At 34.1% G+C, this 26,724-nt stretch overlaps 2 protein-coding genes and 1 pseudogene across 3 annotated transcripts in view; 2 read left to right on the top strand and 1 right to left on the bottom strand.

Moving 5' to 3' along the window:
* The window catches only part of LOC143064062 (uncharacterized), a 135,926-nt gene extending 110,221 nt beyond the window's left edge, over positions 1 to 25,705 (bottom strand). The window contains exons 1-10 of one of the 2 annotated variants that reach the window (XM_076236575.1): positions 25,498 to 25,705; positions 23,304 to 23,390; positions 19,956 to 20,115; positions 15,652 to 15,824; positions 14,421 to 14,551; positions 13,792 to 13,927; positions 11,866 to 11,992; positions 10,769 to 10,875; positions 6,331 to 6,515; positions 5,374 to 5,492 (exon numbers count right to left, since the gene is read on the bottom strand). In XM_076236575.1, coding sequence (XP_076092690.1) covers positions 5,374 to 5,492; positions 6,331 to 6,515; positions 10,769 to 10,875; positions 11,866 to 11,992; positions 13,792 to 13,927; positions 14,421 to 14,551; positions 15,652 to 15,824; positions 19,956 to 20,115; positions 23,304 to 23,390; positions 25,498 to 25,669 — 1,397 coding nt within the window. In that variant the 5' untranslated portion in view covers positions 25,670 to 25,705. Of the gene's footprint in view, positions 1 to 5,373; positions 5,493 to 6,270; positions 6,516 to 10,369; positions 10,423 to 10,768; positions 10,876 to 11,865; positions 11,993 to 13,791; positions 13,928 to 14,420; positions 14,552 to 15,651; positions 15,825 to 19,955; positions 20,116 to 23,303; positions 23,391 to 25,497 lie in introns of those variants that run through there. The other variant, XM_076236576.1, reaches the window with a different exon arrangement.
* LOC143064068 (KAT8 regulatory NSL complex subunit 2-like) overlaps positions 1 to 26,724 on the top strand; it is a 486,386-nt gene that overhangs the window by 304,207 nt on the left and 155,455 nt on the right. The window lies entirely within an intron of this gene.
* LOC143061946 (uncharacterized) lies at positions 2,739 to 3,917 on the top strand (annotated as a pseudogene).

Raw genomic sequence — 26,724 nt, 5'->3', positions numbered from 1 at the left:
AAAAATATTCAAGATAATAACAAAAACAGCAAAATTTCCTTAAAATTACCAATTCAGGGGCAGCAACCCAACAACAGGTTGTCCGATTCATCTGTAAATTTCAGGGCAGATAGATCTTGACCTGATAAACAATTTAACCCACGTCAGATTTGCTCTAAATGCTTTGGTTTTTCAGTTATAAGCCAAAAACTGCATTTTACCCCTATGTTCTATTTTTAGCCATGGCAGCCATCTTGGTTGGTTGGCAGGGTCACCCGACATATTTTTTAAACTGGATACCCTAAAGATTATTGTGGCCAAGTTTGGATTAATTTGATGCAGTAGTTTCAGAGAAGATTTTTGTAAAAAGATAACTAAGATTTACAAAAAATGGTTAAAAATTGACTATAAAGGACAATAACTCAGGGTTCTCGCTAAGGATTTTTGAAGGCGAGTCCAGGGACTCATCATTTTTAGGTATGATGAGTCCAACAGCAAGAAGAAAATATTTTATTGCAATATAAAGTAATATTTTAGTCTCCATTTCCTAACAGAGCAATGAAATGAAATCAAATTCAGATCACTTTTAAACTTTTGCTATAAAATGATGATATTTGTGTTTAACTGTGTTCAGTTTATACAAAATATTTCAATCTTGATGCATCTGTGGACTCACCAGTTTTGAAAATGGTGAGTCCAGACAGATTTTGATGAGTCCAGGACTCACGGACTCGCCTTAGTGAGAACCCTGATAACTCCTTAGGGGGTCAATTGACCATTTTGGTCATGTTGACTTAATTTTAGGTCTTACTTTGATGTACATTATTGCAGTTTAAAATTTATCTCTATCTATAATAATATTCAAGATAATAACCAAAAACAGCAAAATTTCCTTAAAATTACCAATTCAGGGCAGCAACCCAACAACAGGTTGTCCGATTCATCTGAAAATTTCAGGGCAGATAGATTTTGACCTGATAAACAATTTTACCCCATGTCAGATTTGCTCTAAATGCTTTAGTTTTTCAGTTATAAGCCAAAAACTGCATTTTACCCCTATGTTCTATTTTTTAGACATGGCGGCCATCGGACACATTTTTTTAACTAGATACCCCAATAATGATTGTGGCCAAGTTTGGTTTAATTTGGCCCAGTAGTGTCAGAGGAGAAGATTTTTGTAAAAGTTAACAGAAGACGGACGACGGAAGCAAAGTGATGAGAAAAGCTCACATGGCCCTTCGGGCCAGGTGAGCTAAACTAGAGGCTCTCAAAAGCCTGTATCACTCACCTGACTCTACTTGGGTTTTTGAAATCATATAAAAACAGATAAAATTTGACTACAAAGTAACAACACTTGGCCAGCACCTCATAAGGAAAGGACTATTTATGCTATGTTTGATTTCATTCAATTCCTTGGTTCCTATGTTAAACTAAGCCCCCCGCTGGCAGCCATCTTGGATGATGGATCGGAGACAAAGTAACAACACTTGGTCAGCATCTCATAAGAAACATTCATGCTATGTTTGATTTCATTCCATTCAGTGGTTCTCTAAAAGATGTCGTTTGTATGTAATTCCAATAGGGTCCAATGTTAAACTAAGTCCCCCCGCTGGCGGCCATCTTGGATGATGGATCAGCTACAAAGTAACAACACTTGGTCAGCACCTCATAAGGAACATTTATGCCATGTTTGGTTTCATTCCACTCAGTGGTTCTCTAAAAGAAGTCATTTGTATGAATTTCCCATAGGGTCCTATGTTAAACTAAGTCCTCCACTGGCGGCCATCTTGGATGATGGATCGGCTACAAAGTAACAACACTTGGTCAGCACCTTATAAGGAACATTCATGCCATGTTTGGTTTCATTCCATTTAGTGGTTCTCTAGAAGAAGTCATTTGTATGCATTTCCCATAGGGTCCTATGTTAAACTAAGTCCCCCGCTGGCGGCCATCTTAGATGATGGATTGGCTACAAAGTAACAACAATTGGTCAGCACCTTATAAGGAACATTCATGCCATGTTTGGTTTCATTCCATTAAGTGGTTCTCTAGAAGAAGTCATTTGTATGCATTTCCCATAGGGTCCTATGTTAAACTAAGTCCCTCACTGGCCGCCATTTTGGATGATGGATCGGCTACGAAGAAATAACACTTGGTCAGCACCTCATAAGGAACATTCATGCCATGTTTGGTTTCATTCCATTCAGTGGTTCTCTAGAAGAAGTCATTTGTATGCATTTCCCATAGGGTCCTATGTTAAACTAAGTCCCCCGCTGGCGGCCATCTTGGATGATGGATCAGCGTCAAAGTAACAACACTTGGTCAGCACCTCATAAGGAACATTCATGCCATGTTTGGTTTCATTCCATTAGTGGTTCTCTAGAAGAAGTCATTTGTATGCATTTCCCATAGGGTCCTATGTTAAACTAAGTCCCCCGCTGGCTGCCATCTTGGATGATGGATCGGCTACAAAGTAACAACACTTGGTCAGCACCTCATAAGGAACATTCATGCCATGTTTGGTTTCATTCCATTCGGTGGTTCTCTAAAAGAAGTTAAAAATGTAAAAAGTTAACGACGCCGACGCTGGACGATGACGACGGACAACGAGGGACGACAGACGCCAAGTGATGAGAAAAGCTCACTTGGCCCATCGGGCCAGGTGAGCTAAAAAGGTAAGGCTTTGTTATTTTCTGACCAATATTTACGATGGAGGGCTCAAAATCTAGCTGAGAATTTGCACTTTATATACATACATAATGTTAAAACCAAAAAATACAGCATTAAACAAAAGACATCACATTACATTTCAGGCTAAACCTACCTTCCTCAGGCATGATAAAAAGAACAGGCTGTACAGTCCCACGGCTTTGACAAATGCATACATATCAGTAAAGAATAATGAAATGTCACAGAGAAAAGCAGCTCTACAATTTAATGTCCCAAGGCAAACTCTACGTGACAGAATCAGCGGCAAAATAAGTCCAGATTGTGTCACCACTGGAAGGGCACCTGTTTTTTCAAAGAGGAGGCACGTATTGTGGAACATGTGAAGTCCATAGCTTCATATGGATATGGGTACACTAGACAAGAAGTTACAGATCTAGCTACTGATTTTGCCCACACAATCAAAATAAAACCAAGGAATGAAGAATTTACCTTGAGATGGTTTAAGGGTTTCATAAAAAGATGGTCAGAACTTAGAGTGGTGAAACCTAGAAGTTTGTAGATTCTACATGCAAAATGTGGTTCTGTTGCTAATATTGAAAAGTACTTTGCAAGCTTAAAGGAAGTTGTCCTAAAATACAATCTCCAGGATAAACCACATCTCATATTTAATGTTGATGAGAAGGGTATAACACTTAATCATAAACCACCTAATGTTGTATCTGGAATTGAATGTACCACATCATCAGTAACATCTTGAAGGTCTAGTACTACCACCATACTTGGATGTGGAAGTGCCTCAGGATTTGCTGTTCCTCCATATTTTCTTTTTGAAGGGAAAAGAATGTATAATGAATTGATGAATGGTGCAACACCTGGTGCTGTTGGCGCAGTATCAGACTCAATGGTCCAATACCAACATATTCAGACAATATTTAACCGAACATTTTCTTGGCAGAAACAATGACAACGTACTTCTTCTCCTCGATGGGCATAAGCCACATGTAGCAGTTGACATAATTGAATGGGCACAGGAACACCACATCATCATTCACGTCTTGCCAGCTCATACCTCACATATTTTACAACCTTTGGATGTTGGATGTTATGGGCTGTTGCAGGGTATTTATGATAATGAATGTCACAAAACCATACGTCAAAACTCCTCAATAATAACTAAATACAATATATGTGAACTAGCCTGCAAAGCATACCAGAAAGCTTTGTCCCAAGAAAACCTTCAGTCAGCATTTAGGAAGACTGGAATATAAACCCTGTATAAGACTGTCATCAACCAAGATCAACTGAAACCATCAGAGGTATTTACAAGAAATGAGGAATGCAAAGAAACTACAGATGAACCAAAAACAGATGAGATACAAATGCAAGTAGTTGAAGTTGATATGAATATAGAAGTAACGGAAGCTGTTGAAAGTGCTGTGACTGATGTTGTTGAAGATATGCAAGACCATGATACTGCTATGACTGATGTTGTTGAAGATATGCAAGACCATGATACAACTGTACTGTGCACACTTCTTTGCATAAAGTATAAACAAACTAACATAAATTACGTCCGAAAATGACAAGAAAGAAAGAAAAACCCTTGGAAAGATTGTCTCTGGTATGCCCATAACTGAAAGTGAGGTAGCAGAAAAGGTTAACTGCATGTTGAAAACCAAGGACAAAATAAATCAAGCAACCAGAGTATGGTAGTAAGAAAACTGGAAAACAAAATAAAAAGAATACGTCCATTTCTGCTTCAACACTTACACCAGGACCTAGCCACACTAAACCTGGACCTGGACCATGTGTCAGAAACCAGGACCTAATCACATATACATTGATGATTCCATGGACTTCAGCGATACAGACGATGAAGACATTCCAGAAGTCGAATTATGCTGTGTTTGTAAACAGTTTACCCCCAATCAAATTAGACTTGGGGTTGGTGTTGAACTTACCAAATGGGTACAGTGTGACAATTATAGGTGCAAGCACTGGACACATCTGAAATATTGGACGGAGGGTTGTGAAGAGGAATACCAAGTTTTACTGCATGCATTGCAAGGACATGGAATAGACAATTGGCCAAATTTCTTTGTTATTGTTACTTGTTGAAAATTTTATTGTTAATTATTTTTCATTTTTTTTTTCTCAATACTTACCCTTTTAAATTAACTTTGAACAAAAAATGCGAAAATGCAATGTGCTTGGCCTAATCTGTGTGACGTCACAAGGTTGTACATCCAGTGGACGAACTTGAGGGGTGAAAGTAGAACAAGCATTGATTTCAAGTAAGTGTTCACTTTTGCATTTTCGTTATACTACGGTCTTTTGTTGATTCTTTTTCATGTCAGAGTTTTATTGAATCTTTATGACTGCATATTATCAGGAATATACGGGAAGCGTAGCTAAAAATGCACCGCGATATTCGTTAGGTGGACGTACTTTGGGGAGTGGAGGATATAGATGTAAGTTATAACTCAGACATCAAATTGATTTATTGTTGATAACTCTTGTGAATTCTTTAATATTTGTTGGATACTAATTTTTTGTGGATTACATGGGTTCAGAGGAACCAAAAATTTAAAGGGACTTATGCAGATTATGCCAAAAACAACGAAATAAAATATCCATGAAAATGCAAAATTTTCTCTATCCACAAAATTGGTACACACCAAAAGAAATGAATCCACAGTATGTGTCTAAAACCATAACTTTTACCTGTCCCAGTAAGAACATCCCACCATCTGTGATCCAGATGGACATATCACTGTTCCTGATCCTTCTACATTAAACAGAATCACATGACCAGGATTGGAATAGCGACACAGTACTTTTGGCTAAAAAAAGATAATACACATTCAATATAATTATATATATAAGAAATCTGAATATTGAAATAATAGTCATTTTGTTCTAAATATATGTTGTTTTTTTTCTTTGGATGAAGTGTTGTTATTCACTGTCAAAAACGTTAAGATGATGAATAGAGAGATATTGTCCCCTTCATGTGAAAATGACCTATTATATCAGACTTATCCCCTGTTTTGAAATTACATTATAGCCAGTCAAGGTCGTTAAAAACTTCCATTTGTTGTTGAAATTACATTAGCAACACAATGGGTGCCACACGTGGAGCAGTAACAGTACCCTTCCAGAGCACCAGAGATCAACAACCAGTTTTTTGTGGGGTTCATATTGCTCAGTCTTTAGTTTTCATTGCTGTGCTTTGTATACTGTTGTTTGTTTTTTTAATTGTTTTTTTTGTTTTGCAAAGGCATTGTCAATTTGTTTTCTACTTATGAGTTTGAATATCCCCTTGGTGTATTTTGCCTCACTTTCATAAGTTTTAGTTTGGTATTTTTTTTATACACATGTGCATTAGTCTCAATGGTATCTATCAAATATATATCATAAATGCATGTTATACATGCATTCTAAATTAATTCAAGTCTCAACAACATCAAAATTTGTTGGAACTTCTAACATTTACAAGTATAATCTTTGTGCTAGAGTTATAATACAAACACAAAAATTCACTTAATACACTTTACGCTTCTAATAAATGGTAAGTGTATGTGGATAGCCATAAAATTGAAAGTTAAAAGTAAATTCTACCTCTCCTGATGTTGTAACACATGTATCACCGTCAAACTTTGCCCCAGAATTAAATATTACCTCTCCTGATGTTGTAACACATGTATCCCCGTCAAACTTTGCCCCAGAATTAAATATTACCTCTCCTGATGTTGTAACACATGTATCCCCGTCAAACTTTGCCCCAGAACATTTGTTATGTACACAGGTACATTTCTCTGGATAAAGTCCTGCTGGACACAGTGCTCCCATTGTTACTATCTGCTCTACAACAAAATTCATACAAATTAAAAACAAACCAGGAAATTGGAATTGGAATTGATAAAGTAACATAATCCTTCATATTTACAACATTTATTACATCAAAGTTATTAACTGATTTTATTAGTTGTCTTTGAGTACATAATGTAACACATTTATTACGAAGAATAGAAAATAGAACCTATTTGTAGGTCACATGTTTTCCTCAAGTACATAGTGTAACAAATATATATTACTTAGCTGTTTGTATGTCAAATGTTTTTCTCAATACATATTATGGCACATATATATTACTTACATTTTTGTATTTTACATGTTTACTTTGAGTACATATTGTGACTGTTTGTATGTCACATGTTTCCTCGAGTACAATTTGTTACATAATATTACTAACATTTTTGTATGTTACATGTTTCCTTTGAGTACATATTGTGACACATATATTACTTAACTGTTTGTATGTCACATGTTTCCTTGAGTACATTTTGCAACACATATATTACTTACATTTGTGTATGTTACATGATTCCTTTGAGTAAATATTGAAACACATATATTATACTCCCCTGATTGTATGTCACGTTTTTCTTGAGAACACATTGAAACACATATACTACTCACCTGTTTGTAAGTCACATGTTTTCCATGAGTACATCTTGAAACACACACATAACTCACCTGTTTGAACATCAATTGTTTCCTGGCATACATATTGAAACACACATAGTATTCAAATATTATTATGTCACATGTTTTCCATGAGTACATATTGTTACAGATACATTACTCACCTGTTGAACATCAATTGTTTCCTGGAGTACATATTGTAACACATATACTTAACTCACCTGTTTGTATGTCACATATTTTTCTTAAGTACATATTGGAATAGATGATATATTATTATCTGTTTGTATGTCACATTTTTTTCCTGGCATACATATTGAAACATACATATTATTCAAATATTAGTATGTCACATGTTTTCCATGACTACATATTGTTACACATGTATTACCAACCTGTTTGTAAGTAATATGTTTTCCTGGAGTACATTTTCATGTAACACAAATATTATACCTACCTTTTTATGTGTCATGTTTTCCTTGGGAATATATTGTAACACATATACTACTCATCCATTTGAATGTCACATGTTTTTCTTGAGTATATATTGAAACTGTATATTGAAACACACATATACTCACCTGTTTGTATGTCACCTGGGACAATATCCCTAATGCGCCTTGAAATGAGGAACTCAAAAGTCACATGTAAACAAAAAATCTCTGTGTAGTGATATTTGACACTTTTCTATGATAAACAAATGACTAAGTTGAACCATTTGTGTTAATTTAGAAAGTAAAGGAACACAGAATAAATGTGTAAAAACTATGGAGTTATTAAATGTGTTCAAAGTATTAAATTTTCAAAGAACTTATTGTGTTAAAAATGTGATTTTTTTACCATGAGGAGCCGCATCGCAAAAGGATACTTGGGGTTTGCTAATTTACGGAAAAATGAATCACACTTCGTACCCCGAAAATTTAACCACATATGTAATTATGTCTCAGCTTTGACTTCATGCAGGAACTTCTTAGGAAGAAGGATAAGAAGTTAGCAATATCCTTTAACTCTACTTTCCGCTATATAGATGACGTTCTTTCACTAAACAATTCAAAATTTGGTGACTATGTGGAACGCATCTATCCCATCGAATTGGAGATAAAGGATACTACAGATACAGTTAAGTCGGCTTCATATCTTGACTTACATCTAGAAATTGACAATGAGGGTCGGTTGAAAACAAAACTTTACGACAAAAGAGATGATTTCAGCTTTCCAATTAGGAACTTTCCATTTCTAAGTAGCAACATTCCAGCAGCACCTGCATACGGGGTATATATCTCCCAATTGATACGATATTCCCGTGCTTGCATTTCCTATCATGATTTTCTTGATAGAGGGTTACTGCTCACAAGGAAGCTATTAAACCAAGAGTTCCAAATGGTGAAGTTGAAATCATCCCTTCGTAAATTTTACAGACGCCATCACGCGTTGGTTGACTGTTATGGAATAACCGTTTCACAAATGATATCGGATATGTTCCTTACGTCGTAACTACAATCTCCTTCCCTTTCATGAATGTGACCTACCGAATTAGACTATTTACCGGATTTGTAATCACATAAGCAACACGACGAGTGCCACATGTGGAGCAGGATCTGCTTACCCTCATACCTGCCAACTTTCACGATTTAGGCGTGTACTACACGATTTTGACCCTTTGTCACGATTGCACGATCGTGTTCCTGAAAAACCCTCTAAAACACGATTTGGTGAAAATCTACACGAAAAATATGATTGTTCCCAATTTTGAACTGTGTCCAATGGAAGAAAATCGTGTTCAGCCAATCAAAATGTATGTTTCTCATGATCAAATTAATCAGCCAATCAAAAACGTTTTCTCTCAAGATTATTTTAACATGCTTGATATTGAACTTGTGTTGTATTCCTCTGTTTGTTGGTCAGAATAGTAAAATCGTGAACATGGCAAATGATTTTTTCACCTGCAAGGAGGTTCTTACACAGAATAAGAATAAAAGCATGGCTGATTGACAAACTTCAATGATGCAGTACTACCATAAGGATAATAAATAGTATTTTATTCACTAATTTATTACACTTGCTGTAAAATAATTTTATTTATGTATTCAATTAAAATACCAAATCATTTAAAGTATAATGTACTATTCTTTATTTTTCACATGGACAACCCCCCCCCCCCCCCCCCCACCCCACATCATCATGAGGAATCCCTTAACTGAGGGACTACCCTTTAATAATAGTCAAGGGGTCATTTTACTCTTGTAAAAAATAAAATAGAAAAATGTAGATTTATTAACTTAAAAATGGGAAATTCTGACATTTATTTGGAAAAGCTTTTCTAAATGAAGGGTCCAATTATTTTAAATAGTAAAGAAGATATAAGGCCAAGAACATATCAAAATTCTTGGACATGTGTTGACCATATCATACCAGATAGATCATAAGATGTATAGTTCTTTGGGAAAAGTTTCTTCAAACAATATGAATATGTGCTCATTTGTACTTAAAAAAATGGTTTTTAATGTCCTAACATTGAGGGGGTATCCCTAGGTGTTGTTCCCAACCTGATAAAGGTCCTTCTTTGTGTATAATTTTAAATTGGAAAAGTCAACAAATATTTAGTATCCTTACAAACGAAAATAATTCCTGGTCTTACAGCTACATGTTTTCTGCTGATATAATAACTAGAATCATACAAATAAACTTAAGAAAAAGGCATGTAAGCTCATTTTACAAATATGACACTTTTTCTAGACCACAAAACAGCACGCGCAAAATAGTCGTTGCAAAGAATTGTAACCTTTGAAATTGTTGTCGCACACTAAAACCCCCATGGGCACTTTCAAAAGTTGGCAGGTATGTACCCTCCCGGATCACCCCTAGTTTTTGGTGGGGTTCGTGTTGTTTATTCTTTAGTTTTCTATGTTGTGTCATGTGTACTATTGTTTTTCTGTTTGTCTTTTTCATTTTTAGCCATGGCGTTGTCAGTTTGTTTTAGATTTATGAGTTTGACTGTCCCTTTGGTATCTTTCGTCCCTCTTTTTTTTTAAACAAGCCATCATACATATACAAGTTTGCGATATGGGCTGAGCAACAGAAGAAAACGTTACCATTATCCACCTATGGAGAACCAATTACACATATTGCCCCACCTGTTTTCCTTGAGTTCACATGTTACACATGTATTAATTACCTGTTTGTATTTCACATGATGTCCCTGAATACATGTTATAACACATGTATTACTCACCTGTTTGTATGTCACATGTTGTCCCTGAATACATGTTATAACACATGTATTACTCACCTGTTTGTATGTCACATGTTGTCCCTGAATACATATCATAACATATGTATTACTCACCTGTTTGTATGTCACATGTTGTTCCTGAGTACACATTATGAAACATGTATTACTCACCTGTTTGTATGTCACATGTTGTCCCTGAATACATGTTATAACACATGTATTACTCACCTGTTTGTATGTCACATGTTGTCCCTGAATACATATCATAACACATGTATTACTCACCTGTTTGTATGTCACATGTTGTCCCTGAATACATATCATAACATATGTATTACTCACCTGTTTGTATGTCACATGTTGTTCCTGAGTACACATTATGAAACATGTATTACTCACCTGTTTGTATGTCACATGTTGTCCCTGAATACATGTTATAACACATGCATTTGAATGCTGTATCTGTTACAGCAATACATTTTCCTTCATTTTTACAGGGAGACAATCTACAAAAAATGAAAAATTGTTTACAGCATTGTTGTCTTCTTCCTTTTACAAAATAAACTTAAAAATCAAAGAAATTGAATGAAAAAAAATAGTGTAAACTAATTTCATAGGTACTGGGGACAGCAAAAGAAAACTAGAGGCTCGAAGGAGCTGTGTCGCTCAGCTGATATTTTTGTTTACAATTGATGCATGAAATAATGCAACCATTATATATTACTTTAGTTTCAGAGATATAAGCCAAAAACTGCATTTTACCCCTATGTTCTATTTTTAGCCATCTCAGCTATGGATGGCAGGCTGGGTCATCAGACACATTTTTAAAACTTGATACACTAATGTTGATTGCATGTGGCCTTAGTCTCAAAAGTTTCAGAGGAGAAGATTTTTGTAAAAGATTACAAAAATTTACAAAAAATTGTTAAAAAAAATGACTTTAAAGGGCAATAACTCCTTAAAGGGTCAATTGACAATTTTGGTCATGTTGACTTGTAAGTAGATCTTACTTTGCTGAACATTAATGCAGTTTTCAGTTTATCTCTTCTATCTATAAAAATATTCAAGATATAAACTGCAAAGTTTCCTTAAAATTACAAGATGACAGGTTTTCTGCTTCATCTGAAATTTTCAGAGCAGATAGATCCTGACCTGATGAACAGATTTGCTCTAAATGCTTTGGTTTCAGAGATATAAGCCAACATTTACATTCAACCACTATGTTCTATTTTTAGCCATGGAAGCCATCTTGGTTGGCCAGCCAGGTCACCAGACACATTATATAAACTAGATACCCTTGTGATTATTGTGGCCAAGTTTGGTTAAATTTGCCCAAGTAATTTCAGAGGAGAAAATTTTTGTAAAGGTTAAATGACAACTACAACAGACGACAGACAATGGATGCCAAGTGATGAGAAAAGCTCACTTGGCCCTCGTCAGGTGAGCTAAAAATAAACTTCACAAACAATATTTATTTTCAAAACCTATTAACTTACGGTTGTAGACATGGATGAGTGGGTATAAACTGTAACATCAATGCTGGAGTACCAGGATTGTTCTCCAATGTAGGGAAGCACTGTCCTGGATATCCCCCACATCGCCCAATAATAGTTTGTGGTAATCCTATAATGAAAGGACATAAAATGTTCAGAAACTTAGAGCATGGTTATCATAAACTGTAGAACTACTGGTATGTGTAAATAAATGAATCAAATTCTTGTTCCTGAAAAATTGTGAACAAACTATTTTGAAAAAAACAGAAGGTGTACTAAGGATTATCTGACACAAAAAATGAAATCTTAGATTAAAAAGTAAAATTTCAATAAAAATTAAACCAAAATGACACATAGATAGACAACAGGAAAACTGACAGATGGACATGCATATTGATTACCATGCATTTGCAAATAAAAACATCACAAACATGACATGTCTGAATTGATAGATGCAGCTGAAGATGTTACAAAATGGTCAGACTTGCTGATGACATAACATAATCTATAATATATACAATGAGTTGTTATGAGTTACAATTTATGACAAAAATAAGCAAAGACCCATCGAAACAACATCTGATAAACAAATTTAATAATACTTTTAGATATTTGGATGATATTTTGGCTCTCAATAATGACGACTTCAGTATGTATATTAATGAAATTTATCCTGTTGAACTTACTTTAAATAAAGCTAATACTAACAATGACCACTGCCCTTTTCTCGATCTTGATATCTATATCACTAATGGAAAGCTGAATACTAAAATTTATGATAAAAGGGATGATTTTTCATTTCCTATCGTTAATTATCCGTTTTTAGATGGTGACGTTCCCTTGTCACCATCTTACGGTGTTTATATATCTCAACTTGTACGATTCGCTCGTGTATGTAACAATGTTTTAGATTTTAACGAGAGAAATTTATGTATTACTGAAAAATTATTACACCAGGGTTTTCGATATCACAAACTAGTCAAAACATTTACTAAATTTTATCATCGGTATAAAGACATCATTCGTAAATATAGCTCAACATGCAGACTTCTAATACGTTCAGGTATTTCACATCCAATTTTTTATGGAAATATTCTTTATAAAGCACAAAGGTGTCAGTATTCACCTCAGAAACTTACAAAACCTTTGAATAGACTTATTAAGAAGGGATATAATTACGATACTGTTGTCAAGTCATTAAAGATTGCATATTTTGGCGTTAATATTGAGTCACTGATAAGGTCTTTGCATCGGAACTAAACACATTTATTCTAAAAACAGTTGTTGGCATGACACGGGTTATGTTCTTCTCATATATGTTATGATGGTATGATACTAAACCCCTAACGGGAAGGATTGTGCCTGATGTTCATATGATGAAATCATAATCTTTCAGTCAGTTTAATTGAAGTCTGGAGCTGGCATGTCAGTTAACTGCTAGTAGTCTGTTGTTATTTATGTATTATTGTCATTTTGTTTATTTTCTTTGGTTACATCTTCTGACATCAGACTCGGATTTCTCTTTAACTGAATTTTAATGTGCGTATTGTTATGCGTTTACTTTACTACATTGGTTAGAGGTATAGGGGGAGGGTTGAGATCTCACAAACATGTTTAACCCCGCCGCATTTTTGCGTCTGTCCCAAGTCAGGAGCCTCTGGCCTTTGTTAGTCTTGTATTATTTTAATTTTAGTTTCTTGTGTACAATTTGGAAATTAGTATGGCGTTCATTATCACTGGACTAGTATATATTTGTTTAGGGGCCATCTGAAGGACGCCTCCGGGTGCGGGAATTTCTCGCTACATTGAAGACCTGTTGGTGACCCTCTGCTGTTGTTTTTAATTTGGTCGGGTTGTTATCTCTTTGACACATTCCCCATTTCCATTCTCAATTTTAAAAGATACTATATATACTTATTTTCTATATACCTGTTCCATAAATAGAAAGTCTCCAGGTCCCCCCACACATCTGTTGATGGTTTCCTTTACAAGGTGTGTTACATTGTGTATCCACTGCTGCACCATGCTTATTATGATTGTCTCCACAAAAACATTGGGCATAATACTGAAAAAAAAGACATGATAATAATTGATTATAATCTAACAAATTTAGGATTTAATGAATACAAGTAGCTACCTTTAAAGAAAAATATTGGTCACTTGTGGAGCAGAAACTGGTAACTTTTTCAGAGCACCTGGATTCATTTAAGATTTAGTTTGGATTGTTACTGCTCAATCTTTAGGTTTTTTTTAGAGTGTTTTGTGGACTGCTTTGGTCATGGGTTTATTGCCTCATTGGTCTCTCTTTCACTGATGGTTTTAGATAGCTCTCTTTAGAAATGCTCTTTTTTTTCCTTATTAAGATTCTTCAATGTACAAATGTATATGGACAAATGAGAAACAACATTAATTTTTGCGTTATAATTTCAATGAGAAACTTAACCTTTCATCCTGAAAGTGAATGTATTAAATCATAATGTCATTGACCAATATAGGTCAAAATAAGAGATAACATTTCTTTTCGGTCATAATTTTTTTTCAGATAAACAACGTCATACCTGCACACCAGAATAGGCAAATCCTCGACTTCTACAATGTTGTATACACATATCTACAGTCATGTGGATGTTATATAAATACTGAGCTGGTAGCATTCTGTCATCTTTGTCAATAAAGCATCCAACATAAGCTGAAAAAATAATAAAACATATTATCTTAGTATGTAATGATTCAAGTAAATGAGTATTACTTTTTGTTTGTAAATATTTGGAATCAGGCAAATGTATGCTTGAATTAAAGTTACAATATAGAAGAGTCAATATTTCAGACCAACAAGTGGGTCTCTGAATGTGGAGTATTGGAAATCACATAATGCAATAAAAAGTTAGAGGCTGAACTGCTAACCTTGTACATGTATCATAGGGGAGGGGCTTATAGAGATATCTATATCATTACTACATAGATGTTAAATATGCCTTATCCCAGGTGGGTACTTATTATATTTTTAGTGGTATGAGTGTGCCGCAAAACAGGGTCGCTTTTTCATGCCCTGCTGGTTAGAACAGGGTCCCTTTTTCATGTCCTGCTGGTTAAAACAGAGTCACTTTTTCATGCCCTGCTGGTGGGACCAGGGTCTTTTTTTAAACAAAGTATTTGTCTCGAACAGGATCGCTTATTTAACTGTTTAAGATACAGTCTAGAACCCAGGTCTAGAACAGCATCTATTTTGTACGGTTTAGAACAGGGTATACATTTTCTGAGCGTGTCTAGAACAGTTAGTATGTTTTTCAATATTTCTGTTTAGAACAGGGTATGTTTTTCAATGTTTTCTGGTTAGAACAGGGTATGATTTGGCAAGTGCTGTTTGTTGGCAGTTATACTCAAAAAGGTTATACCCAAAAAGATAGTCAGTAAACCCCCGGTCTTTATCTTATCATTGCCTATTTTGCCCCCTCACACCCTGACCGCCTTCCCCATTATTTTAAAAATTCTGTATCAGTGTATTGTAAAATGTAAATAAACAAGAATATGTGTCCATAGGACATCATCCTGTGCTACTGACACTTTATTTTTTTCTGTTCAGTGAACTGTGAAACTACTAAAAACCCTCATTTTTTACATCATAATGAACATGCAGATTAACATGTGTTAAAATTGATGTGACCACAATTTTATGGTAAACAACCGTAACACGTTCTTTAACCTGACAACTGACAGAAAAACAGATGAATTATAGACCAGAAAACATAATGCACTTCCTCAATGGTAGGAGTAGTATAAAAATCTTACTTGTATTTGATATAACTGGTGTTCCTGTAGCTTTGGAATTTGGATAAGATCCACTCCATGTCCACTTAACCTTTGGAGACACAACAAAGGGTGTGAGCCTGAGATCAATTTTAAAAATGCCTCTAGGAGGACAATTTGTAGAACTACTGTATTTGTCTCCAGCTGTTCCATAACTACAAGAGATTTCAAAATGATGTCCATCAAACTAAATTCAACATCAATGAAATGCTAAATAAAAAAATAAATATTAAAAAGAATTTAACAAATATTTTCCTAATCAAAGGAGAGAAATTTAGTTTATATAAAGACCATGTTCTGTAATTCAAAGTAATTTTTTTTTCCAACACCATGATTTTTTGTATTGTAGTTTTAATATTTTAAAAATATAACTAATCATTTGAATTGACTGATTTTTATAAGGTACATGTACTAACATATTAACAGTGACTTTGTTTTTGATAAATTAATAAAACATAACTAAAATGTATTGCTTATACAATTATGCAAACTAAAGGGTCCTATATCCTGTTGATACTATTATAATTTGGCATGGTCCAAGTTCATTCTTTTCATACTAAATCAGTCTGATTTGTACTGATTAACACTTTAGTCTGTGAGAAATATGATTAATTAATTAGATGCAACTGTGAGTAATCAAAGATTGGTACTATATGTCTTTTGTCATGTTAGTTGGGTTTTTTTTCAAGACATTTCAAACTGATTTTTACAGTTTGTTTTTATGTTGTGTTATTACACATGGTTAAAAGAGGTCACAGCGTTCGTTCACATACATATTAACTCTGCCACCTTTTTAGGTACCTGTCCCAAATTGGGATCCTGTAATTTATGTTTTACAATTAGTTTTTGCATTTGGTTACTGTCTGTCGTGTTTGGTTTTCCTTAATTGTTTTCTTATAAATAAATTAAGGCCATTTAACAGTTTAAATTATCCTTTGAGTCGTTTCACATTTTTTCATGTTGAGGTCTTTTATAGCCGACTATACTATATTGGTTTTGATCATTGTTGAAGGTTGTACGGTGACCTATAGATAAGTGACAGATCTAGAAATTTTCATAAGAGGAGCACTAACTATCTTAGAAGGGCCTGCTCCAGTCATGCTTCAGTGATTCCCTATACAATCAACCAAATTTTACCAACAAAAAGGGGGTCAGGGTACCCTGCACCCCACCCAAATCCACCTCTGCAAATGCTTACATCTACACCATTTGGACTATGGTTGATAATTACCTTGTACCTTATTGGCAATCATATCACATCTCTTTATTTACATTGTTAAATTAAATAATTAATGTCTCTTTCGGTGCTTTTCATTTGCGCCAATTGGCATTTCATTTGCGCCAAAAAAATCTTTCATTTGCGCCACAAACCATATTTCAATTGCGCCAAAAACTAAATCTTTCATTTGCGCCAATATTACAGGTAAGTACAGGTAAATACAGTTAATAATAGTATAAAACATAACATTTTTCAAAAAGTCTTTTAATAATGAAGAAACATACTCCTCAGAAATACAGGTACATTGTGTAATAAGATTATACAACATCATACAAGTTATGCTAAAACCTCGATAATAGTATAAAACTATCATAAGACTGGTCATGTGAACACTATATATATAATTATAACCTTAGTGACTCTCAGTTTTGTATTAGAAATGAGTATGAACTCACACATATATCCAGGGGGAGTTATGTACAAACAAAAAACAAAATAAATCGTAAATAATATTTAACTTTTCCGTTATATTACCTGTCATACCTGTAAAATGGCGCAAATGAAGTTGTTTTTTTTGGCGCAAATGATATATAACCTTGTGGCGCAAATGAAAGGTTTGATTTTTTTAAAATTGGCGCAAATGAAATGCGCCCGTCTCTTTAGTGATGCTCAAGATCAAATACAAATATACAAAAGTTTGAGGGCTAATTATGTAACTGGGAAAAAATTTATTTAAATCACTATTCTTCCATGTCAATATACATTCATATGTATATTTTATTTTACTACAAATGCACTTAACACAGTTATATTTGGTCTGCATACATTATACATTGTATAATTAATGATAACCGTAAATGTCATATCAGTCTACATAAATAAAGTGGTAGTACATGTTTGATTTCTGTGATTAAATAGTTCAATAATAAGTATGAAAAACTGGAGGTTAATATATGTACCTAATTAGTTATGTATACAATTGTATAATTTTCAGTTACATGTATGTTTCAAGTTATTGATTTATCTTTAAAATAGTTTTACCAAAACTAATGTAAACCATCTTAAATTTAATTACTGGTAATTAAGTTACATTCTGTAACAGAAAGGTATTTAATAAAAACTGATAAATTTTAGGAATTATATCTGCCTTGATTTTCTAAAAGTACACTTATAAAAAATATATTTGCACCAAATTTTAAAAAACAACCAAGAATTGCTAAACCTTGAATTACATGTACTGTGTTTACAATGGAAAGGTAATTAAGCTAATTAATCAAACCTGACACACTATAAAGGTTCAGGTGTACTTTGGTGCAAGAATGGACCAAGCAAAAAAAGGTACCAAAAAAATCAGAAATTAGATTTATGGCCTAAGTTAAAAAGTTAGTTAATATTGCAAAGCACTGGAATTATTAAAATGTCAATGTATTTTTTTCAAATTTGCTTTGACTCAATAAGATGAGTTAAAGTTGACACTGTCATTATACCAAACTCTATCTTATGATTCTTGTTTAAAGATTACAATTGCAGAAGTGAGTCTGAAAAAGAGAGGCAAATGATACCAGAGGGACACTCAAACTTACAAGTCAAAAATACACTGACACCGCCATTACTAAAAAAGAAAAACACCAACATACGAAATAATACACAAAACACAACATAGAAAACTAACAACTGAACAACATGAACCCAACAAAAAACTAGAGTTGATCTCAGGTGCTCCTGAAGTGGAAACAGATGGTCATGTTAGTACACATCCTGTAAAAATTTTAATTTGGTAGGTCAAATTCAGGAAAAGGGTATAGGATTGTAGTTCCACCATTAGAAACATATCTGCTATCATCTGTGAAACGGATATTTCATTACTGTACGATCAACAAACTTGTTGATTGTGTTTGTAAAACTAACCAAGGGATGTTTTCCACTTCACCACTAGGAACTTTTGGTATGATAATTCCTTGTGAGCAGCAATGTTCTATCAAGTAAATCATGATAGGAAATACAAGTCCTGAAACATTGTATCAACTAGGAGATATATACTCTATATGCAGGCACTGTTACATGTTGTAATATAGAAATGGAAAGTTCACAATTGGGAAGGTGAAATCATAAAAACTCCCACCACAACAATTCTGATGTTATTCTTTATTTGTAGAACAGAAGGAAATCTATAAGATTGAACAGTTTGTCACATTCCCAACCTATCTCCAATGTTCCTTGACTGAGGAAAAACTTGCATATTTGTGGACATTTGAATCCATGGTTTAGCTCAAGTTAGCATATATATTCCTACAGAACATTTTTGTCGAGCCTTCGATTTTATTCTAAAAAGCGAGACATAGCGATCCTGCATTCCGTTGGCGTCGTGGTCATGGGCGTCCACAAATATTCACTCTGTAGTTAAGTTTTAATATTTTAATAACTTTCTTAAACTATCCTAAATTTGTACCAAACTTGGAAAGAAACTTGTTTATGATCAAAAGCTAATATCTAAAATGAAATTTTCTTAAAATGTTATACCTGTTTATCCGTATTTTACTTATAAATGGACTTAAGTTTTTATTCAAGTTAACATTTAACATACAGTCTCAAAGTTAAAGTTTTTAAAACATATATAAGGTTCATAAACTATCCTGGATTTTTACCAAACTTAAACAGAAGCTTCTTACAATCAAAAGATAGTATCAAGAAGAATATTTTTATTGATTTTTTCCTCATTTTTGTTGAGCCTGCAATTAACAGCAAAAGTAGGCGAGACAATGGGTTTCGTGGAACCCTTACACACTTTTAATTCATTCAACATTAAATTTGTGGTTTCCCTGTTCGAAACAGAATCCACAAAAATAAATTCCAACAAATAATAATGAATCCACAGTATGTTATGATCTGACAAATGTAAACCTTGCTGGTGGATGCACCTTCTAATGTGAAATTTATCTGTTACTGTGATTAATTTTCCTTTCAAGGTTACAAAAATCTGAACATACCGTATAAAATTAGACAAACTTTTTCTGGTCTTAGCTTTTACCAGTGTAATGTAAGATAATCAGTAAAAGGATTCACTTACTCCTTTCCAGTTGTATGGTTGAGCTGCGTTGAGAAAGAATAATCATTTGACTGTATAGTCAATGAATCGAGATTTTTTATCCTGATTTTACTGTACTCAGACTTCCCACCTAGTTTATAGGATGTTAGAGGATATAACATAGAACAGTCTGTAGATTTTCCTGAAAAAGACATGATTGGAAATACATAAGTGGCATGTGACAAGACAACAGATAAACAGAACAGCACCCCTGCTCCCCGGCCCCAAAATAAATGTATGCTCATTCATAATCTACCTTCATAGAAAAAATAAGGAGTTGTGGTATGAATGCTGAAGAAACCAAAATGAAGAACAAGGTTAAAAGATTACCTTAGATGGATTTGGCTACTTTTTAGGGAATTACACTGTAAAAAAGTTTGGGTCCAGAATTTTAAAGGAAAGTAGTGATTTTGTCCAGCTGAAAAAGGTTAAAAATTAGCACTTCGGAAGCTGTCAAAAGATTTCAAGACACCCTAAACATAAAATTGTCCATATTTTGGGTTAGAGCCGATGAAATTTTCTATAATTTTGATATAATTTGTCCCAAAAGTAGTACAACATACTGTAAAAATTTCATTGAGAAAGCGCAGGTGGGATTATTTCAATTTTCATTTATGTTCTAAAAGAAATGCACTACGAAATAATTGTGGTCTCAGACCAAATGACACAGAAATAAACAACTATAGGTCACCGTAAGGCCTTCAACAATGAGCAAAGCCTATACTGCATAGTCAGCTATAAAAGGCCCCGAAATGACAATGTAAAATAATTCAAACAAGAATGCTAACAGCCTGATTTATGTTAAAAAAATGAATCATGAAAAATATTGGTTCAGGGGCGGATCCAGCCATTTTAAAAAAGGGGGGTTCCAACTATATGCTCCCATTCAAATGCATTGATAGTCCAAAAAAAAAGGGGGGCTTCCAACCCCCTAAACCCTCCCCCTGGATCCGCCACTGAGGTTACAATTGATTACAAATTTTGTGTTACTATCATCATCATCATTAAAGTGAATGAAAATGTCAAAAGCTGTTAATAAAATTGAATTTGTTGAACATTGTTAACATTAAAGAATCTGGGTTGAAGCAATTTTTCACTTATCAGGTATGTGCAAGTGGTTTTTACTGGTTTGTTTACAGTGTGTCATTACTGAGGGTGGTAAAGGGTTATTTTCTTGAAACGTGTTTTGCCATTTTTATTTCATGTGCAGCCGTGAATAAGGTTTGTTATTCACTGCGAAATCAGTAAAAAGATCCATTTGCAAGAAATTTTTAATAATTCGATCATCCTGAAATAGTGAGTTTATTTCGTGTTCTTCCGTGCAGATATCCCCCTTTTTAGACCCCTCATTACTGGTACCCATCATTAGTTGACAGTCCGTTTGTAATGACAAAGGTTAGCTAACATGATTTTTATTGCTATTACTGTTTCAAATATCAACTGTTTAATGATTGAAATATATTATTAACAAGTTATCAATCTTATATTCCATTCCGTTTTTCTAATTCTTTTAAATGGTAGATTACATGCAGAGACAAAAACAACCTTAGGTACGTCATTACTGGTTACTCGGGGATATTAGTTTTTTTTATCCATAGGGGTGTTCCTAACAGAGGAAGCTTATACGAAGAAAAGAAGTTGTAAAACTTGTTAACATCAAGGGCCTATATTTAGATATAAAAAAAAAGAATACGTGGTATGATTGCCAATGAGACATGTTTTAGTTAAACCTAGTTTTAGACATACATTTCTGTAGGAGAGAATGGGGACTTGATCATAACCTTTGGATAGCGAAGATGACGGTGTCACTGGTCACTGCGTGGGAGATGTGCATGGTCCCATTGCCGGAAAGGGAAAGAAACGTTGTAAATCACGATTTCAAGGGAAGAGCTCACTAAAGGTTGTTAGTAAAATAGTAATTTCAATATGTGTGTGGCCATGTTCTGGCTGTGGGTATTTATATCAACATTATTGTGTCAATTATAAAAATCATTGTAAAAAAATTACTTTTCTCTTCATGGGCCCTTTAATTGGAAAAAAAATATCTTATCTTATCTTATCTTAAACACCCTTAGTACGGCCAAGGCCTTAGGCTTGGGCGGATCCAGCCATTTTAAAAAGGGAGGGGTTCCCAACTCAGAGTAAAAGGGGGTGTTCCAACTATATGCTCCCATTCAAATGCATTGACCGTCCAAAAAAGGGGGTTCCAATCCACGGATCCCACCCCCTTGGATCCGCCAATGCAAGGACCCACTTATAACTCATAGTAAGACATGTTCTGCTGATATCAGTGTCAGTGTTTGTCTAGGATATTTAAAAGGGTAAATATCGATTAATATACAATGACGAGCGGAGCGAGACAAACATTTTTCAGTAGACCATTGGTAATTCAAGAAAAATTAAAATACACGTACAAGAGACATACAAGCAGAGACATATATATACACATGTGTATATATGTCTCTGATACAAGTATATTATACAATCATATTATATGTCTCTGCATGTATCGTGAAAACAAGAGATTTTTATTTTTGGCCGACCAAATTGTCAGGGTGTATATGCTCTATACAACTCGCCCTCCCAAGACCAGTGACTAAATGTCTCTGGTGTTAACTTATACACTCGGGGTGTGGGTGGTAGGGTAACACTTCGATACTTAATTGATAGGGAGTGTCGCTGGGCTTCTGTTACCGCACCCTTTTTTATATAATTTAGATTTCAAAAATGTATACCTTTTCATGTATTTCGTAGGTAAAAATGTGACCTTTTATAGCTGACTATGCGGTATGGGCTTTGCTCATTGTTGAAGGCCGTACGGTGAACTATAGTTGTTAATTTGTGTGTCATTTTGGTCTTTTGTGGATAGTTGTCTCATTGGCAATCATACCACATCTTCTTTCTTATATTTTCTCATATTTTTTTGGGTTTCATTTGGTGTGTATAATGTAACAGTGGAATACGAAAGTGTCAAAAGAGAGAAAATTGGTTTATAAAACACAGCCGGGAACACCAAGAAAGACGAAAAACGAAGTAATGGAAACCTGAGTTTCCCTTTGCATTATACTTCTATGTTAATACATATATAAGACCTGTTGGTGACCTTCTGCTGTTGTTTTTTTTATGGTCGGGTTGTTGTCTCTTTGACACATTCCCCATTTCCATGCATTCTCGATTTTATATGTTAACTTTCAATGATTTGCTTGGCCATTTTCGGAAGTATTGTCCCTTTTTCTATTCTATAAATCCTATTCATTGAAACCACTTGCTTACACAGTACAGTGCTCATCACTACATGTATTTAAAAGAAATGACAAGAATCTCACTTACCGATATTTTCATAATAATATGCAAAGTTATTACTTCTGCCAGTCGGCAAAGTCAGATATTCTTGTGGTGTGCTACCTGGTTGCATACCTAAAAAAGAGGAAAACAATAATGATAAAAAAAAAATAAATAATAAAACAAACAAAGAAACTAGTAAAGCGACTCATGATTAGAAGAACAAAGTATAATGAACCAAACTGCATTCATGACACACAGAAAACAGAGAGAACGTTTTAAATTCAGGCAACAGATAGTTTTTTTTAAATCTGGTTATGTTGATCCATCCCAGGCATAGATAACCATAGCTGTATTTGGAATAACTTCTTGAAATTTTGGTTTCTCAATGCTCTTCAACTTTTTACTTTTTTGATTTGATTGTCACTGTTGAGTCTTATGAGGATGAAACGTGCATCTGGCGTTATAAATCCTTTACTTAATGCAGACGCTTTTATTACAGTTTAATGCTTGTGCATCTTTTTTTTTTTAGTTTTAATTATTACACAACTAAATGTGTTCAAATATTATCGTTTACGTTCTTTTGCTTTTCAAAGTATGGGAACATTTTGAGCAGGATACACAAAAAAAATTGCCTCGAAAAAAGAAATTTATTAACCTCATTAAAATAGTAGATAATGAGTAACTTATCAAAGATTTCAGGCTTTTAATTTTGTACCGGCCAGACTACAACAGACTCGTCAATGACACTCGAATCAAAAAATTAAAAATCCAAATAACGTATACGAACTTAAGGAGAAGGGCATTGAAGGACACGCATTCGGAAAAGTTTTGCCAAATACATCTAAGGTTATCTATTCCTGGTGTCGTATACACATTTTCGGACATGGACAAACGAATGATACACAAACATGCATGCAGTTTGATAATTGACAATACAAAGGTCATTATCGTAAGGGTAGGAGATAAATACCCATCAATTCAAAACATTTTAACTTTTAGCAGTGTATACCTATATACATGTAAGGACAGAAACGGGTTTTTTTTTTTTTGGGGGGGGGGGGGGCAGGCAGTCAGTGGGTCAGTGGGCCCCTCTTATGAAAATTTTTGGATCCGCCACTTTAAAAGTACGCATGCTACTCCTGTTTAGTCAGTACATGGTACATGACACTGTGGAGAGGAGAGGTATGAAAATGACTAACACATGCATATGAAATCTTTTTATACCAATCTGAATATTATTCATGTATGCAGTGTAAAGAAGTCTTCCGTCTTCATTTATTGGAAGAAAAAAATTAGTACATATTAAAACTGTCCACAAAATTTAGTGTTTTTCACTATTATTGTACATTAGTCACCGTATGTACGTATTTTGTGGTTTCACAATCCCTCTATGTTTTCTATTTTGACAGACTTTAATTGCCACATTTGAATATTAAGTATTTACTATGTTATTTAACTATTCGTTTTACTTGCAACGAACTATGAAGTGACAGCAACAGTTTAAATATTGTTTGCAGTAACTTAGCAGGACGATTGCGTTCGAGGATCGAATTTTCACCGCACGTTTTTCTGAATATTAGTTGACCACACAGTTCAATGCACTTTGTATAAATAGAAATGCATGTCACCACATCGTTTAGATTTATTGAGATCTTCTATAATAATTGTTTTACTGCATAGTAACGAAACTTTACCAAATGTATGCATGAAAATGGCATGCTGCTATATAGATTATATAAGAAGACTGTGGTATGAGTTCCAATGAGACAACTCGCCATCCAAGTCACAATTTGTAAAAGTAAACATTTATAGGTCAAAGAACGGTCTGCAATACGGAGCCCTGGCTCACACCAAACAGCATACTATAAAGGGCTATAGTTTAATAGATTGATTGTTCGTTTGCTAAAACATCCAGCACTGAGCAAAATTTCATTCATATTATGCATGAATGGAAACAAATTAACCAGTTATGAAATATGTAGGTTCTGCAAGGGTTTAGGTCGGGTCCTTGGGACAAAGGGTAGGAAATTTAGAAAATGTGATAGGGGCAGAAATTTTGTCTTCCAATTATCACCCACAGACCCTTTAGAAGGTGCTATTATAATAAGATGTCACAAAAAGAATCTTTTAATTCCACATAATGCGTCAGTGTTGTTAGAACTGGCACTGCATTTGTAAAATATTTCCAATTTACGTAATAGGAAAATAATGACATTATGTTATGAATAAAAGGGCTTACCTTTACAAAACACGGTAATACCGACATTATTCTTCAGAAAAATTACGTACTCGCCGTCAGTACCGTTTGACGTGGTAACAATGTCTCGGCAACTTCGTGGAACTAATAAAGTAAAAACGCTCAAAAAATTTTGTGTAAATATCCATAAATAAAATATATAAGTCGGTAACATATTTGATCACAAAACGCGTTATTTCTTATAGATAAATTAAGCTACATGTATGTGTATATTTCAACGGGTTCAGAGGTATATTTACACATTAATTTTAATCAGATATGCATCGTTGAACTTAGAAAAGGTAGTTTAATATGTGACATTGAAATTGTCACTAAAACAATGTAGATAGAAGATTACCATATTTGTATACATTTATACATATGTATAAACAGTTATTTTTGCTCTTCTTTAAATTTTTATTGTGCAGACTTGCATCCCATTACCGTATACGCCTATAGTTTATACGAGATGAACACAATAAATAAATGATCGAAACTAAAACACCCACTTCATTCGATTGTCATGGTTGCCCATCTAAACGTCTAACTTTTATCTGTAATTTTAATTTTTATAATATGAATCCAAAATGGACTTGTAAACACATCTTAAAGAAACACAATAGTTGTAATTTTTTATTTTGATATATCAGTTTCGGACGGGAAACTCTATACTAAAATTTACCGCAAACTAAGACGATTTTTCGTTCCCTATTGTCATTTTTCATTTTTTTGGTCCGGCGATGTTCCTTTGGCCCCTACTTGCGATGTGCATATTTTCCAACTCGTTCGATACTCCGATGTCACGGGCTAAAGTGTTGTTCGAGTTTTCATCTGTTTAGGGAGCTACCATTTGATTTTTATGGGGGGGCTAGGATGAAAAATTTTGTCCTGCTTTTTTTTTAGTTGTAATCTCTGTCCTGCCTTTTTATTTTTTACTCTATTCGGTCCTGCCTTTTTTTTTACTAGTTATCCTGACTTTTTTTACACAAATTGTCATCCTGCCTTTTTTTTTTACCAAGTTGCTCATCCTGCCTTTTTTTTTTACTCAAAACTCCTGTCCTGCCTATTTTTTTCAAATTTCATCCTAGCCCCCCCATAAAAATCAAATGGTAGCTCCCTTAAATATCAATGAAAGCGGAAAATCATTTGAAAGTCAAAGATTTCGTTACCACAAATTACTCAAGAAAAACAAAAAAACAACAACAGGCAAACATAATTTGGCAAAGTGTA

Source organism: Mytilus galloprovincialis, chromosome 2, assembly GCF_965363235.1.
Source record: "Mytilus galloprovincialis chromosome 2, xbMytGall1.hap1.1, whole genome shotgun sequence".
NCBI lineage: Eukaryota > Metazoa > Mollusca > Bivalvia > Mytilida > Mytilidae > Mytilus > Mytilus galloprovincialis.
The sequence above is the reverse complement of the archived record's forward strand: the minus strand, read 5'-3'. Positions and strand labels throughout refer to the sequence as shown.